At 36.0% G+C, this 18,726-nt stretch overlaps 1 protein-coding gene across 2 annotated transcripts in view; it reads left to right on the top strand.

Annotated features, from left to right (window-relative positions):
• Csmd3 (CUB and Sushi multiple domains 3) overlaps positions 1-18,726 on the top strand; it is a 1,591,133-nt gene that overhangs the window by 688,862 nt on the left and 883,545 nt on the right. For both annotated transcript variants that reach the window (XM_032915225.1, XM_032915219.1), the window contains exon 5: positions 6,713-6,920. In XM_032915225.1, coding sequence (XP_032771116.1) covers positions 6,713-6,920 — 208 coding nt within the window. The remainder of the gene's footprint in view (positions 1-6,712; positions 6,921-18,726) is intronic.

Genomic DNA, 18,726 nt, shown 5'->3' with positions numbered 1-18,726 from the left:
TTCTTCCTGAGTCCTTGCCAGAATGACCCCCTTATGGTTTATTTCAAGACAGGGTTGATTGTTTTCAATACTGTATTTTAATTTTCCTTCTCTTCTATTGCCTTTGTTATGTGATGGTTTAAGCAGATAGAAAGGAAGAGATTGAAGTCCACAGTCTGATCTCCTTCCTACACCTTCATCAGCTGAGAGAGGTAAATGTCTCTCATGTGACTCTTGATACGAGGACATTCTTCTGATTCTTCAGGGTTCATCTTTTAGAATGTTGTTACTATCTGAAAATTCATGTCTTCAGATAATGGATAGTGACAGACCAAAGACAGGATTTCCTTTATGTTAACTATTTTTGAACCAATGTTTGAGGAATGTATATGATTTTTTGTCAGCTACATCAGCAAACAATATCCTACCGTGAGTGAATTACTTATAAGCTATTTCAATAAAAATCCCCAATCATCAAAGTTCTATCTTCTACAAACTCTAGCACTAATTAAACCCATTTGAAGCTGAGACAGGAAGAAGATATGGCAGATACTTCAGCTGTGGGTCACTGTCAGTTTTATTTTCTTGCTTATTTTTCGTACTAATCACCAGCCAAAGTCTTTTGTAAGTGACAGCAGTATATGACTACTATGCTCATGTTATAGCAGGCTACCCTGTTTCCTTAGAACATTATTTGCAGCTACTGTTGTTATGTTATAATTTGTTTTCATAGCATTTTAAATATTTTTATTTATGCCATTTTTAATTTTACACCATTAGGGCTCACAATTTTAGAGATCAAAACGTGCTAACATCAAAAGCACTTTTAGGTTCATATTTTTAAACAGCTATGGATTTTTGAGATTCTTGCTTAGCTCGGTGACATGGGTAGCTCAGAAACTGGGATACATTGTGGTAATCAATTTATATAATTACATGTCTTAAATCATTACAAACTTTGCTCAACAAATACAAGTAGACTCCCCTGCTATTTTCCACCCTTATTAAAATGACAGTATCTTAAAACAACAACAACAACAACAACAACAACAATTCGACAGTCTATCTTCACCTTTGCAGAATCTACAATCTAGGAGAAGGTAGCTGTTATAAATACTAACCCAATTTTAAATACTTATATCTCCAATATTTAGCCTTAGGAGATTTTCAAGGCTATAATAGACAGAAAATAAGAGATTGATGAATATGGATCATGTTTTAAGAGGGTTGTCTGGGGAATGTGTACAACTGTACCTCAATGGCTCATAATCTAGTTATTAAAAATTAACCTAACTCATAGAAGTATTGAACAATGGAAACTGTGTGAAACTTAATTTGCCTTCAGTGTTTTAAAGTTATGGTTTTTTAAAAGTTGTAAAATATTTTATTATAAATTATAGAATATAAAATTAACAATTCAGTAGGTAATGTCGTTTTTTTGTAATTTCTTGTTATATGAATGATTTCTCTTTAAACAAAAGGTTCATATAGTTAAGTCATTAATTATAAGTACTATTATAACAAAATCAGCCTCTATTTTCTGTATATAATTGTCAATGCCTCGGTAATCTAATTAAGAGAACACCACAGAGGTGCCCATCATAGGGAGAAACAAAAAGGCTCCCAGACATCAGTTACCCTTGACTGCTAATGGGAGTTTGTGACTTAGCAAAGGAGATTTACAGAGCTGTGTCTCAATGTTAAGTCCAATACTGAATTGTTTGCTTAGGATCTGAAATTGCAGCGTCTCCTTCATTCCACAGTTCATTTCTCTTTGGAAACAAGCAGTCCTGTTTCCTGTAACCCATTACCCACTTTAAGCAATTTCAGAAGAAGCTAATAGCTTCTTCTGAACACAGTATGAAACTGGTATCTGAAAAGGTGTGTTGCACACAACTGTTCCTGGTGATTTTGGAAGTGATTTTTTTCTTTGTAGCAATGCTTCTGAGAAGCTAGGATTTGCCCTATCTTAAGTGAACTGTGTGGTCTCATGAAAAAGAAAAAAAAATGTTCACTAATTTTCAGTATCAAATGGGTGTTGTAGAGATTAAAAACAAATAAAAATTTAATTTCAGGTAAAAGCACACAAGAAAAATATAGTGAAATAAACTGAATACCTTTCTTTTAAATTGTAACTAATTTTAGGTGCTTTGCATCCTGCTTGCCATATCGAGATTTATATTCTTTTTTAAATTTTATATTTTAATTTTGATTTTCAATTATTTTAAACATTTTATTGGAGTTTTTTTTATTATTTTTTTTATTAACTTGAGTATTTCTTATGTACATTTGGCAAACATCCCCTTCCCTCCCCCCCTTCCTTATGGGTGTTCCTCCCCACCCCCCCCATTGCCGCCTCCCCCGACAGTCTAGTTCACTGGGGGTTCAGTCTTAGCAGGACCCAGGGCTTCTCCTTCCACTGGTGCTCTTACTAGGATATTCATTGCTACCTATGAGGTCAGAGTCCAGGGTCAGTCCATGTATAGTCTTTAGGTAGTGGCTTAGTCCCTGGAAGCTCTGGTTGCTTGGCATTGTTGTACATATGGAGTCTCAAGCCCCTTCAAGCTCTTCCAGTTCATTCTCTGATTCCTTCAACGGGGTTCCCGTTCTCAGTTCAGTGGTTTGCTGCTGGCATTCGCCTCTGTATTTGCTGTATTCTGGCTGTGTCTCTCAGGTTCGATCTACATCCGGCTCCTGTCGGTCTGCACTTCTTTTGCTTCATCCATCTTGTCTAATTGGGTGGCTCTATATGTATGGGCCACATGTGGGGCAGGCTCTGAATGGGTGTTCCTTCAGTCTCTGTTTTAATCTTTTGCCTCTCTCTTCCCTGCCAAGGGTATTCTTGTTCCCCTTTTAAAGAAGGAGGAAGCCTTCACATTTGATCATCCGCCTTGAGTTTCATTTGTTCTAGGCCACTAGGGTAATTCAAGCATTTGGGCTAATACTTATCAGTGAGTGCATACCATGTATGTCTTTCTGTGATTGGGTTAGCTCACTCAGAATGATATTTTCCAGTTCAACCATTTGCCTCACAAATTTCATAAAGTCGTTTGTTTTTGATAGCTGAGTAATATTCCATTGTGTAGATGTACCACATTTTCTGTATCCATTCCTCTGTTGAAGGGCATCTGGGTTCTTTCCAGCTTCTGGCTATTATAAATAAGGCTGCGATGAACATAGTGGAGCACGTGTCTTTTTTATATGTTGGGGCATCTTTTGGGTATATGCCCAAGAGAGGTATAGCTGGATCCTCAGGCAGTTCAATGTCCAATTTTCTGAGGAACCTCCAGACTGATTTCCAGAATGGTTGTACCAGTCTGCAACCCCACCAACAATGGAGGAGTGTTCCTCTTTCTCCGCATCCTCGCCAGCATTTGCTGTCACCTGAGTTTTTGATCTTAGCCATTCTCACTGGTGTGAGGTGAAATCTCAGGGTTGTTTTGATTTGCATTTCTGGAGTTTTTAAATTTACATTTTCGACGTTATCCCTTTTCCCAGTTTCTAATCCATAAATGCCCTATCCCATTCCCCATTCCCCTTCTTCAATGAGGGTGTCTGCCCACCCATTGACCCATCCTTTCATGCCTCCCTGCCCCTACCCTCCCCTGCACTGGGGGGTCCAGCCTTAGGAGGACCAAGGAATTCTCCTCCCATTGGTGCCCAACATGGCCATACCCTGCTATATATGCAGTTGGAGCCATGGGTCTGTCCATGTGTACACTTTGAATGGAGTTTTAGCCCCTGGGAGCTCTGGTTGGTTGGTATTGTTGTTCTTATGGGGTTGAAAACCCCTTCAGCTCCTTCAACCCTTTACCTCTTTCAATTCAGTGGTTGGCTGCGAGTATCTGTCTCTGTATTTGTCATTCTCTGGCAGAGTCTCTCAGAAGAGAGCTGTATCAGGCTCCCAGCATGCACTTCTGGGCATCAGCCATATTGTCTGGATTTGGTGGCTGTATGTATGTGGGCTGGATCCCCAGGTGGGGCAGGCTCTGAATCGCCATTTCTTCAGTCTCTGCTCCAAATTTATTCTCTATATCTCCTCCTATGAATATTTTTGTTCCCCCTTCTAAGAAGGACTGACACATCCACACTTTAGTCATCCTTCTTGAGTTTCATTTGGTCTGTGGATTGTATCCTGGGTATTCCAAGCTTTGGGGCTAATATTCACTTATCAGTGAGCACATAGCATGTGGTTTTTTTTTTTTTGTGATTGTGTTACCTCATTGAGGATGATATTTTCTAGTTCCATCCATTTGCCTATTCCTAACAAAAATTCACAAACATAAACTTCATTAAATAGTATTGAAATAAGTGTTCTTTCAAAACAGATTTACATTATAATAGTAGTATCAAATAAAAACTTCATCATTTAATTAATAAAAATTAGAAAAGTTTTTTCAGATAATTGTAATAGCCAAAAATCCAAAATTAAAAATAGTCTTGTTTTTCTGTTTCTTTAAAGTCTTCATTTCTTTAGCTAATTCCAATGGCTGAATTGATATTTTCTCCACATTCTACAGCACAGACTTTGAAGAGATACTTAATATTTTGTTTCCCCATCTGTGGCTCATGCATATTTTTATGCATGTAAAATTATATTGCATACATAAAATTTTAATCTACTTTAAAAATTATGACTAATGGTGTTAGAATAAATTGAGCCATTACCACCTTGGTAACAATCTCCCAAGACTATTTTAATTTGCTTTGATCATATTTTTCCAACATGGCTATAAATATCAAATTTATCTTTTGAAAATACAGAGATTCAATATTTTAATATACTGTAATGCACACAGATAGTTTATCCTTAGCAAGCAGGAAATTAGGAAAAACACTACTACTATTATTACTGCCACTATTACTACTGCTCTCATTATTTACAGAAATATAATACAGCATTTTCTTATTTCCTTTGTGCTTACCTCATTGCAAGATGGATTAAACTAAGGGATCAAAGCTGGTAGTGACTTTTGATCAGTATTACAGCTGCATTTTTTCCTTGTTTCTCCTTGTGTTTAGTAAATAGCAGTAAATACTTCAAATACATGACCGAGGTGTTACATTCTACATAAACTATTTTACAAATATGCATTCAATTTCCTGCCCATCTAGAGTTTCTGAAGAAAAATCCCTTTTTTTGTTTTTGGAGGGTGGGTTATACTATAATTACATCTCCCCCTTCCCTTCCACAAATCTTCTAATATCTTCATCCTTGCCCCCTTCCAAAATCATGGAGTCTTTTTTTTCTTTTTGTTGCATATGTTTCCCTAATTTTTTATATATGTTTTGATAAGGAAACAATATGTCACAAGGAGAAGACAAGACCTCTAATTCTTTCTCAATAGAGGGGAGTGTGAGGAGTTTTGGAGGAAAGAATGTGAAGAGAATATTATGTAACTTTAATATAATCTCTAAAAATAGCAACAACACATAAAAACTCGAGACACTATAAAATAATGACAAAACTGTGTATCAAAGTGTAGCAAGTGTTTGTGAGGTAAGGGAAACATGTCTTTTGTAAGATGTATTTATGTTTTGGGTTATAAATTATGCTGCTAAATATTCATTTACTTATGCAGTATAACAAGGCAGAAAATGCCAATGCAATTTTATTCATACAAGATGGTAATGATGTTGTTCCCATTAACAACAAGATGTGACTCCCTGTCCATTATGGAGTTAAGTAAAACAATTTTTCTTCTATATTCATTGATGTTCTGAGGATGCTCCTTTTCATCAACCTATAATTGGTTATTATAGAAACAATCATTTCCTCAAATGACTTATATTAAAGGAATTCCCTGAGTTGGTCAAAGCAGCAACATAAATCATGATGTAGTTTATTGCACAAGCAAATTTGTAACCTATTAACTTTATTTGCCTAAACACTGTTATGATAGGTAAATATTCTAAGTTCAATTCCTTTAGATAAAAGCAATTTTTGCTCTTATAATCTCATATTAGCACAGTTGCTCATGTAAACACTCTCATAATTTACACTACCAGTGGAGTATGGAATCTATATGAAGATTTATTTACAAATCAGAAATATAGCTCAATTTTTAAATTTTGCTGAAAAATTATATATATTGTACATCTGTGTATAGATGAATGTTTATATGTATATATGTACATATATTCACGTGTACTGTAAAATATGTTCACTGAATTATGGATTTATATGTTATAAATTCCTAGGAATTTATGAGGTATATAATTTAATTAAAATATTCTGGGTATGTAATACATAACTTAATTTCAATTGTGTCCCTATCAGCATTGTTCAGTAGCTTTTGAAAGATTACACTGGCAAATTATATTATATTATATTTTCAATCATATCTTTATGAATGAAGACATTGAAAGTAAAGACATTCCACAATCAACAAAAGTATGTGAAATGATAAATGTTTCTCATTTGGTAACTTTAGGAAACAGAGTTTTTTAACATTACTGACTTCTTAATTTAAATATGAAAAAGTCCTGCATTTTATTATACTGAGCATTAATTTTGAAGTGTACTTATTTTTTACTTACGTTCATTTATATTTCAAACAGTACTTATAAATTGTCAATATGTGTTTCATATTTATACATGAAGCAGATAGACTTCTCATAGACTTATTGGATATCACATTTGGATTGTTATTTTAATATATAAATATTGAATTTACTCAGTAAGATTGGCCTTAACAATTAGATTTTAATACATTCTTATTGATTTTAACAGCTGAAGATGCTTGTGGGGGAACAATGAGAGGATCCAGTGGCATCATATCCAGTCCGGGATTTCCTAATGAATACCATAACAATGCAGACTGCACATGGACTATTGTAGCAGAGCCAGGAGACACAATTTCCCTGATATTTACTGATTTCCAAATGGAAGAAAAATATGATTACCTAGAAATAGAAGGTTCTGAGCCACCTACAATTTGGTAAGTGGATAAGTCGATTAAACTTGTATGGATGCCATTGTCTGAAGCAAAGTAGGGAACGCAAAGCTGTTGGTGGAGCTGTAAGATAAGGGTGTTGGAGGAATTGTTAAGCCTTTTGCAAACCTTTAAAGAAACACTGTCAGAGCTGGGAGACACTTTGATGGGCTTTGACTCCGTCAGTTTTACCTTAGTACTTGTGTCACAGGATCAGTAAGGATTTTCATGGCAAGGAAATCAAGCCTGTGCCTCTTGCTACCTATAGTGCTGTTCTTCACCATGGTAATCCAAACTTATCCCTCCCTTTAAATTAAGTTAGTAGTCCATGAAGGAATTCGCTTTAGTTTACATTTATAAGCCACTAACTTAGCTTGTTATAACTGAAGACAAATTTGTTTAAAGATGGAATTTTCCTTTACAGACTCAAGATGTGGTCTAATGAACATTGTGTCTTCAAAATATGTTTTTGGGGAATAAAAATACTGTAATAAAGTGTTTGCTTATGTTGTTTCAAATTTGCACATACTCTCTGAGATTATTTTTAACTGAAAGAAGAGTAAGGAATCAATGCTGGGGTGAAGGCCCAGGAAAACACTGGAGTTGAAAGGACTTCTGAAGTCATGGAAAACTTGTGTCAGAATATGGGAATATCTACAAGTTAAATTCAGAGGTCTGAAATGTCAAACAGTGGTTATTATGGAGTGTAAAAATTGATTTTAAGTGTGGCATGATTAGCCATAAGAATATCACTTAAGAGTTGATTGCAGGAATCTAAGAGGAAAGCACAGTTGCTAGTATTATGACTCTGTTAAGAGACAAAGGGGTGAAAGATATTAGAAGATACATTAGAATTAAAGTAAAAATGATTCTGTAACTGGTTAGAAATGGTAAGGTAGATAGTCTTGAAGTAGAAACTTGCATTATTTATTGACTTTAGCAAATGGTAAAGATGATTATGATTTTCTACAATATGAGCACTGTTGGAAGAAAGTCAACTTCAGATTTGAGGCCCAAGGTAACATAGAGGGCAGAATGTGGCCCGATGATTTAAGAATATTAGATAGGTAATTTAAAAAGTCACAGTTGGCTGAGTTTCCAGTAATTTGTAGCAAATCTCCATTGGAAATACAACCATTTAATAGCGAACAAAGATAGTTCATCAATTCATACCCATGTTTTACATATCTACTTTCAGTACATTGATACATACAATTTATCCCCTTCCACAATAATTTTGTATGAAACTACAATGAAACACGGCTAATCCTGCTTTAACTAGTTAGAGGATTTAAAGAAAACTATTTTAGAATTTACTGTTCTAAAACGGTTCATATTTAATGAATGTAAAGTTAGATAATGACATAATAGATTTTCTAATAATTTTAGTATTTATGAGGCAGACGTGATCCCACTGATGCTTGCAAAGCATTCATGTGCTTGGTATAATTTAGAAAATGGAAATGTTCTCATGGTAATCCCTCCCTGTTTCCTCTGAACTCTATAACCTAAATATTGCTCTTACATGCTCTGAACCATTACATCCCTATTTCCCTTGATAAAGACACTTCTGCATATTACCTTCACACTTTTCCACACTGAGTTGTAAATTTAGAAATATGGAGTAATAAGATAACTGCTTATTAATTAACTTGGTCAGAATCACAAGGTTCTCTCCTGTCTCATTTCTCTTTCAAATGTTATCAAGCTTTATTATTTACTCTTGCTCAGGAAATAATACATGTTTAATCTCTCTCATATTATAATACATATAGACAAGTCCAGATTTCTACTATATGGTGACTCCGACTGAAAAATTAGGTAACTTATATTACATGAAAATTATAGAAATATCCAACTGTTATATTTCTACTAATTAAAATTTAAACAAATAGTACTATTAATGAGCTATATTACTTAGACAATTAGATATCATAAATAACAATTCTTTTAAATGTTATTAGTTATGAAATCAATGTTTAAAGTTAATTGTCAACAATTAATATTGTTAAACTGAACCCCTAGCCTTTTAACCCAACTAAATAAATATTTTCTGGCTTTTATAAAGATACGGCCATGACAATGACACACTTTATTTCAAGTAGCGAGGTTGTAAAGACACTTGAATAATAGCTAGGTATTGGTTTCATAGCATGATCAATTCATTAAAGATGTCAAGTGGAGAAAGTGTAAATATTGAAACATTGATATTCTTCTGATTGAATTACATAGAATTTCTTTTTTCATTTAGAAACCCAGAACTTTCTATTCTCTTATATGCTTTAAGACCTCATTCTAAAGTGTGAATAGGAGGATGAAGCAAGCCATCATTCATGCCACAAATGACATTAACAGTCTCTGAATTGTTTTCAGGTTCAATATGCCAAATCATTAGGCTCGAATAATTTCAAAACTCAGGTATATTTACCTGAGTCAACAGGAAAGTCATGGACTCACGCTATTCTGATGTAGCACTAACTGTTTGTGTCTTTTGTTCCATATCAGTAACATTCTGGGGTTCTATTAATTTTACCATGTGTCTGTTGCATTGTCTGTTTTGACAGGTACAGCACTAACAAAAAATTGATGACTTCCTTGTTTACAAAGCATAAACCATAAATTGGTTCCAACCACATTTCTCAATGAGAGTTGAGTGTCATTCTTAATCAATATTCTCACCACCGTGAGCTGATACTATTTTTGTTGATCCTAACCAGTCTGAAGGGTTTGCTATAAAATCTAAAAGTCATTCCGTTTTGTATTTTCCTCATGGCTATAGATGTTGAACATTACTGTGTCATTCTGCCATGGCTTCCTTCTGTTGATAATTGTCTATATAGATCTGTATCCCATTTATGTTTTCTTGCTATTTATTTTCTCGAGTTCTTTGATATTTTGGATATTAACCCTTTATTACATATGGAGTTGCTAAAAATCTTTTCTCATCCTTGTAAGCTGCAACTTTGTTCAATGAAGGAAGCTTCTCTGTTTCAGGAGGTCCAATATGTTAATTGTTGATCTTACTGCATGTGCTAGCATTATTCTATTCAGTAAGTCATCTCCTGTTCCAGAGTTGGATCTATGTAGCTATATTTGTTTGTTTGTTTGTTTTTGTTGTCGCTGCTGCTGTCCTTGATCGACCTAGAGCTGAGTTTTGTGTAGCCTCTTAAAAAAAATCTAGCAGGATTCTAACTTCAGCTATCCAGTTTGCCCACCGATTTTGTTTTGTTTGAGGATGCTGTCCTCTTTCCAATGCATTTCAGTTCTCTTTACCAAATATCAGGTTTCTATGGGTGTGTGAATTTATATTTGGTACTGGAGTGAGATTTGGTTGTTCAGTAGGTGTCTTTTTGCCAACATTACGCTGTTTTATTACTGTAGCTTTGTTGTAAAATTTGAGCCAATTGACAGAGACACCTCAAAGAAGTTCTTTTGTTATTCAGAATTATTTTTTGCTACCCTGCGGTGTGTAAGTGTGTCTGTTTCCATGTGAAGCTGAGGACTGTTCTCTCAAGATCTATAAGAATTTTATTACAATTATGAATCATATTTAATATGTAGATTGCTTTTATTATGTTAATCCTACTGATCCATGAGCATGGGAGACAGTTCCATCTTCTCATATATTCAATGACTTAAATCTTTTAATCTTTTATTATACAAGTTTTTCAATTGCTTGTGTAGCAATATTACAAAAAATTTTATATTATTGAGCCATTTAAAATTCAGTTTTTGCTGATTTATTTCTTAGACCACTTGTTTGTATATAAGGTGGCTACTGATTTTTGTGAGTTCATTTTGTGCTACTTTGATGCAAGGGTTAATTAACTAAAAGTCCTTCCTTATGGAATTTTTTCAGTCACTTATGTATATTATCACATCATCTGTAATTAAAGTGATGGTATTACCATTTTTTATGCTGCTAATTTTATTCATGCTCAGAAATGGTATATCTCTGCTTCTTCTAGTGATTTCAACTTCTTCCTTTGATGTTTTATAAATTATATTGTATAGATATTTAAGCTCATAAAAAGCTTTATTCCTAGATTTTTTCTCTTAAAGTACATTTAGCAGAATTCCTAAAATATACAAATCTATGAATGTGAACTAAAAGGAATTGTGAAACATTGCAGGAAACAGGCAGGGACCAACTGGCCATCTCTTGTCACCAAATGATGCTTCCAGTGCAGCAATTGAGTTACACCTATTTGAGTTGTTAGCCAACAGGATTCCACAAGGATCCTAGTTTACTGAGGCTGTTGCCAGGACAGGTCATTCTCCACAAAGTATAGCAACACCCTATTGCTAACACACACACACACACACACACACACACACACACACACACACACACACACACACACACACACACTGGGCATGCTAATGTCCATCAAGTACATGCATAGAGACCCTTAACCCCTATTTTCCACAATCTTGAATATAGGAAAATGTTCTGTACACTATTAAAAGAGCTAATTGCCAACCCAGTCAGAAATCGTTTATCTAGAGTGGTATCCTGCCTGTAAGATATGCTAGGACAATGGTGGAATGAAACCTGTGGAATAACCAACCAGTAAATCCGTTTTGACTTAAAGCACAGTCCATGAGATGGAACCCATCAAGGATATGACTCATGTGACCAAGAAACTGAGACTACAGCCCAGTGACCTAGGGTAAAATCAAATGATACAGGTCTAAAAAAAATTGTCATAAAAAAACTGTATGGTATTGGCATAAAAGAGACATGCTGAACAACAGAATCCAATCAAAGACATAGACGTAAGGAAGGCTTAAGGAGGTATATGGATCTCTCAGGGAAGGGGAAATATAAAAATTTTGCAGGTAGACTAGAGGTGGTTGGTATTGGGGTTGGGAACAGGAGGGATAAAATTGGGATGAGGAAGAAAATGCTGGGATAATTTATTGAAATTGGCAACATTTTGAGGTTAAAACCTGTGGGGTGAAAACCTTGTGTAATGAAAACTGCAAGGAACCCACAAGACTAGCAATGTATCCTAGTATTGGCGGGACACTGTGTCTGAACTGGCCATCTTTTGTAACCAGGCAAGGGTGCAAATGAAGGGCTTGAGATGCCAACCAAAGCCATGATACCTTCTGCCACAAGCGTTCCTGCCTGCATTGTGTTCTGGGACTGGAGCCTAGCAAAATCTACATCAAACACACCACCAAGACATCATCCAACAATTTCAGGGAATCTATGCAGACTTCCACAGCCTAACATTAGGCAGAACTTATGAAGCCCTGTTGAGAAGGGAGAAAGGAACAGAGGAACCAGAAGTCTCAGGGATTTACTAGGAGAACATGACCCACAGAATCAATTGACTGGGACTCATGCAAACTAGCAAAGATCAGAAAGCCTGGACGGGTGTAACCTAGGTTTTCTGTATATACATAGACAAGTAGCTTGGTGTTCTTCTAGGAATCCTAGCAACGCGAGTGAGGCTGTTCCTGACTCATCTGTCTTCTTATGGAACCCTTTTCCTCCTACTGGATCGATTTGTCTGGCCTTGATGTGATGGCATATGCCTGGTCTTATTACAACTTGTTATGTGGTGTTTGGTTGATGCCCCTGGGAGGCCTGCTCTTCTCTGAGGGGAAGAGAACAAGGACAAGAGAAGAGGATAGGGGGGAGGGAAGGGAAGGGAAGGGAAACTTCAGTAGTGATGTAATAAATAAAAAAAAACTTTTTAAAAAAATACAACATATCATAGTAATTAAATAACCCCTAATGATATTCTATGACATTCATTGTTCAGGCTTAGTTAAAGACCCTTCCTTTTGCAGAAGATGAGAACAAATATAGAGCTCAGACATTATGCAGAGAGTGAGAGAATTTGAGACACTCAGTCCTAAAGGAGATGCCTCCGGCAGATCTCTCTCCTCAGAGTTCAGAGAACCCTGCTGAAGAGGAGGCAGAAGGAACATAAGAGCCAGAGGGGGAGAGGACACAAGGAAACAAGGCCCTCTAATCAACATCAACTAATCTCATAGCAACTCACACTGAAGACGTATGCACAGACCCCATCCACACTACAGGGCCTCTGTGTTTACGTTACGGTTTCTGGTTTAGTGTTTTTATGGGATTCCTGAGTTTGTGAACAAGCAGGTACTGATTCATGTGCATTTGTTAGACACATTTCCTTCTGGTAGTTTATTTTGTACAACTTTAAGATAGCAGTTTATTTTAACTTATTTTATTGAGTTATATTTTTCAAAAGTGAATGTATGAATAAATAAATAAATAAATAAATAAATAAATAAATAAATAAAACCTAGCAACTATGAGAAAGGATAACAACTGAACTGTCATTTATATCTTCAGGGAGAAGAAAAAAATCAGTTTTCTCCAATTAATTGGCAGTGGGTATATTACCTACTCCAAGGGAGGCCACATGTTCAGAAGTAGTTCACAAACATGTGATGGGGTTTTATTATTGGTGGTGGTGGTGGTGGTGAGAGAGAGAGAGAGAGAGAGAGAGAGAGAGAGAGAGAGAGAGAGAGTTCTTTGTTGTTGTTCTTTTTTTTCTGAATTAGGGGAAGGAGTGTTTTATTGAACTTGTTGTTGAATTGTTTTTGTTTGTCTCTGAATAAGAATTTAAAGTTGGATACTCAGGAATTGTGAGATGATTTGAAAGAAATTGGGAGATGGGGAAATATGATCAAAATATATATTTTAATGTTATTTTAAATAATACAAGTATTATAAAACAGAAAATGGCTCTATGACGAAGTGATCTGTGGATTCAGTTCAATCCATATGAAAACTCCAGTGAAATTGACAGTAACGGGAAACCATGAAAAATTCACCTGGAAGTTCAAATAATTGAAAGCCAAAGGAAAGAATAAAGAAATACCGTGATACATTACTTCAAAATTGTGTTAAAGGGCTATATTAATAAATACAATATGCTCCTACCTTCCTACACAGACATCTGACAATTAAATGGTATAACGGAGTTATAGGACCAAGAAATTAACCCACACAGCTATGATTTTTGGAGCTTTCATTTAAAAGCTAATGTAGGTCTTCTCTTTAGCTTGCTCTCTTGCTTCTTGCTCTTCTCCTCTTCCCCTCTTCCTTTCTTCCCCTTTGTCCCTTCTCTCCCAATTCCCCTCCCCCTCTTCCCTCCACCTGCTCATGGCTGGCCTCTATTCCTCTCCCCTTCTACTCGCCTCTCATTAAACCTTTCCACGTGAAAAAAAATAAAAACTAACATAATGTAGTAGATAAAATTCAGCATCTCCAAAACATTATGTTGAGAAACCTAGATACCCACATATAGAGTAATAAATCTAAATCACATCTCTCTAATACCCAAGCCAAATCAAACCATGTCAAATGCCTTAACAGAAGGCTTGATGATCTGAAAATATTAGAAGAATGCACTATGATGGAGTTCTGGATGCAGTCATCTGTTTAAAAACAAAAACAAACAAAATAAACAAACAAAAAACCCCAAAACCTTTCAGGAATATGAGAGAAATAAGAGATCCTGGGCAGAAGAATAAAAGGAATGCATTTGCATTTTGTGTGAAATTTCCAAGAACATAGCAGCTTATTAAATGTATTTTAAAATGTATTTATAAAGAAAACTGCTTAAGATTTATAGGAATAGAAGTTTCATATAATTAGCAATCAGGAAAATTAAAATAAAAATGTATATAGAATTTATTTCAGCCCTGTATGAAGGCCTAGCAAACAAAAAAGTGAACAAACAAAAAATTATAACAAATGTGAATGAGTATGTGAGATTTTTCTCACCTGTATGTCCCAAAATGTATATATAAGTACTCTGCATAATAAAAATTTGCATATGAAGAATAGGATAGTTTGTATAGTGAATATAGTTAGATATGTAATCTATTTCATTGAAATTATCTACTAAAACCTTTCACTTCATACAATGAGTATAAACCAATATGATAAAAATAATAAAAATGTGAAAAGGACATAGAGACATTGAGAAAAGCAGGAATGTTGTGATTTGCTGACTGGCTGTTGAGCTTAGATCATGGGATCTGCGATTGTCTTCAGGTAAGGATAGATATCTAACATATCTCAGGAATGAGTAATTCTGGTGAAATTGTTGGCAGAGAAATATACATATAATACATGGGCTTCACTGTGCTAGACTGCTCTGATAGTTGAAGGGCAGCCATGCACAGAAATTATAAAGGAAAACAGGAAATGGCCGTGCCTAAGTCAAGACTCATTGGCAGTATGGTAAGTCCTTAACTGTTTTGGCATCATAGTGAAATTGTAGAATTGATCATTTAGACAGAAATATTTTTCTGTCTGCTCTATAGACAATTAAACTATAGAAAAAGTCTGTTATCAATATTCATGATATAGGTTAAAACTAACACTATCTATAAAAAGGCTATCAAAATGGATATGAAAAATTCATTAAAATTCTAGAAAGAGGTGTAAGCATTTTTTGGAAAGGGAGATGTCAGGTTAGAGAAAGGAAAGAGATGAGAGTTCTAAAACATTCTGGCTTTAATGATTGTATGAGTTCAGTACACATTAGTGATGGGAAGAGGACTAAGAAGACAATTTGGTGGGATACATTTTGAGATAGCTAGTGTATAAGTAGGTAGCTTTTACATACAGGGGCAGGACATGTTTTAGAAGAAGGTTTCAAGCTGCAAATTAGAACCTAACAATTCAGAAGTTACTGTTTCCTTTAAAAGTAGAATAGAGTACCCAGCCCACCACTCCTGGGCATACACACAAAAGATGCTCCAACATATAACAAGGACACATGCTCCATTATGTTTCACAGCAGGCTTGTTTACAATAGGCAGAGCTGCAAACAACCCAGATATCCCTCAACAGAAGAATAGATAAAGACTATGTGATGCATTTACACTATGGAGTACTACTCAGCTATTAAGAAGAATGACTTCTTGAAATTTGCAGACAAATGGATGGAACTTGAAAATAACCATAACCATTTTGTGATTTTGTGAATAAGGTAACCAGACACACACACACACACACACACACACACACACACACACACACACACACACACACACACACCAGTTACAATAAGGTAACCATACACACATGTTATGTACTCACTGATAAGTGGATGTTAGCCAAAAAGAAGCTCAGAATACGCACGATAAAACTCACAGACCATATGAGACAATATGAAACCCAGGAAGAAAGAAGATCACACCAAAGTGTGGATGCTACAGTCCTACTCAGAAGAGGGAAGAGAATAATCTTGTGAGGTAGAGGGTCAGAAATTTGAAAGCAGGTGTGTAGCCCTGGGGAAGGGGAAACTAGGTGTAGCCACTAGATGGTCCCAAAGGCCAGAAACTCAAGAGGGTCCCAGAACCCAACAGGGAAGACATTGGCCGAAATAGCCAACAAAGTGGAGATAAAACCTGTAGAGACCATTTGTAGTGGATAGGCATTGCCTTGATTGAGGGATGGGACCACTCTCCCACCTCAAAGATATTAATCCAGAATTCCTCCTGTCAAAAGGAAATGAAGGGACAAAGAGTGGAGCAGTAACTGAAGGAAAGGCCATCCAGACACTGCCCCATCTATGGATCCATCCCATATACAGACACCAAACCCAGAAAAAAAGTGCTGACAGGAGTCTGTTATGGCTGTTCCCTGAGTGACTCTGCCAGACCTTTACCAAGACAAATGCAGATGTATACAGCCAAATATCAGACTGAGCTCGGGGATCCCAAGGCAGAACAACCCCATAAGAAGAACAATATCAGCTAACCAAACCCTCCAAAGCTCCCAGGGACTAAACCACCAACCAAAGAGTACTCAGCAGTGGGAGTGGGGGGACCAACAGTTCCAGCTGGATATGATATGTAGCAGAGGATCGCCTTATCTGGGATCACTGGGAGGGGCACCCCTTGGTCCTGTGGAGGCTTAATGACCCAGGAGTGCTAGGCCACTGAGGCAGGAGTCAGTGGGCTCCTGGAGGAGCAGCCTCATAGAGGCAGGGGGTAGTCAGGAGGGAATAGAGGGCTTGTGGAGGAGACACTGGAAAAGGGGATAACTTTTGAAACGTAAATAAATAAATTAACCAATAAGAAAATGAAAAAAAATTCAAAAAATCGTGAATGAAAACAAAACAAATACTAAGCACTAGGGAATTTCACCACCAAAATTTGGCAAAGTTGAGGTGGTAAGTAAAGGATATTTAACTTGAGTCAAGTGGGAAGAAAATAACATAGTAAAGATGTTCAAGTCCGGTGAGGAAACCTCCAAGCTACTGCTCAGTTGTCTCTCTTAAGGATATTTGTTTGTTTGAAACTGAGGTCCCCTTCAATGCACAAAACGACATATGCATCTAATGGATCTTCAAATGTGGATGATTCGCTAAGAAAATACGCTTTTTCCAACTGCCCACGGCTTTAGGAGCAGGATGTGGTCGTCTTGATGAATCAATTTTATGGGTGAGTTTAACTGGAGTTGTATGAAGACAAACAAAGGGAAGTTGTGTTGGACAGTTCACTCAAAATAACCTGTCAGGGAATTTTATAAGAAAGATATATAAAGAAATGGAAATGGGTTGGACTGATCTGGAAAAAATATTTTTTTTATCTTTATTAACTTGAGTATTTCTTATTTACATTTCGATTGTTATTCCCCTTCCGGGTTTCCGGGCCTACATCCCCCTAGCCCCTCCCCCTCCCCTTCTATATGGGTGTTCCCCTCCCCATCCTCCCCCAATTACCGCCCTCCCCCCAACAATCACTTTCACTGGGGAGTTCAGTCTTGGCAGAAAAACATTTTTAAAGTATCCATTTTTATTTTAAATACATAAGATTTTTCTGTATCAATGTCCATGTGCCACGTGCTTATGTAGTGCCTTAGGAAGTCAGGACAGATCATCAAATGCCAAAAATGCTGGAAATGTGGATTGTTCTAAGCTACCACGTGGGTGATGGATCTTCGCAAAAGCAACTCTGAACTGTTGATCTCCAGCCCCTCAAAGTTTTTCTATTTAAACTTTTGCTCTTTTGTTTCTTAATTGTTAGAATTAAGGTTTTTCTTTTTATCCTAAAGGGAATGTCTCATCAGAGAGTAAACAAGAAAAGATAACAGGGTGAGCTAGGGCAACCATTTTAACAAGGTTAAAATAGTGATAGTGTCTAATCTTTATTCTAAAGGCGTATTTTTGAAATGAAGTAGAATATCACAGCAACAGGAAAATTAGGTGGGAAAGGAGGTGAAGCCTGAAAATCAGAACTCCTCAGGAAGGATTCTAGAATAGTGACGATTTTAGATTTGATGACCGAAGAACTGATATTACTGAAAGAAAGGTAGACAAACTTAACACATTGAGATCAGAGGAAAAAAATGGAGTCCAGTTAAAATGCTGAGTGAGTACTAATTTGATCCATATTTTCATAAGCATAAAGCCTCAGCTTTATGAATATGTGACTAAATTGTGATAAGGAGTTTAAAACTGGAATTACAGTTCTTAAGCTGATAAAAGCTAAATGCTGTCTGGCACCAAAGAATGACTATAATTATCAAGATCAGACATTAATGGAAAAAGAGCATTCAGATTTTACCAGAGAAAAGTGTGTTAATGTTATTTATATTAAGAATGAAGAAATTTCTGTAATATGTTTCGATTAACTTGAATTATTTCACATTTACCTTTTGTTAAGATGATACTTGCCATTCAGATATATGTTGATAAATTTACACTTGTAGATTTCCAATCAGTACTGAGTACTATATCTAGACATTGCTTCTAGTTATACATCAAACCCATTTCTTTCTCACCTACTCAGGTTC

This window comes from Rattus rattus, chromosome 1 (genome assembly GCF_011064425.1).
Source record: "Rattus rattus isolate New Zealand chromosome 1, Rrattus_CSIRO_v1, whole genome shotgun sequence".
Taxonomy (NCBI): Eukaryota; Metazoa; Chordata; class Mammalia; order Rodentia; family Muridae; genus Rattus; species Rattus rattus.
This window is presented reverse-complemented; position numbering and strand designations above follow the sequence as displayed.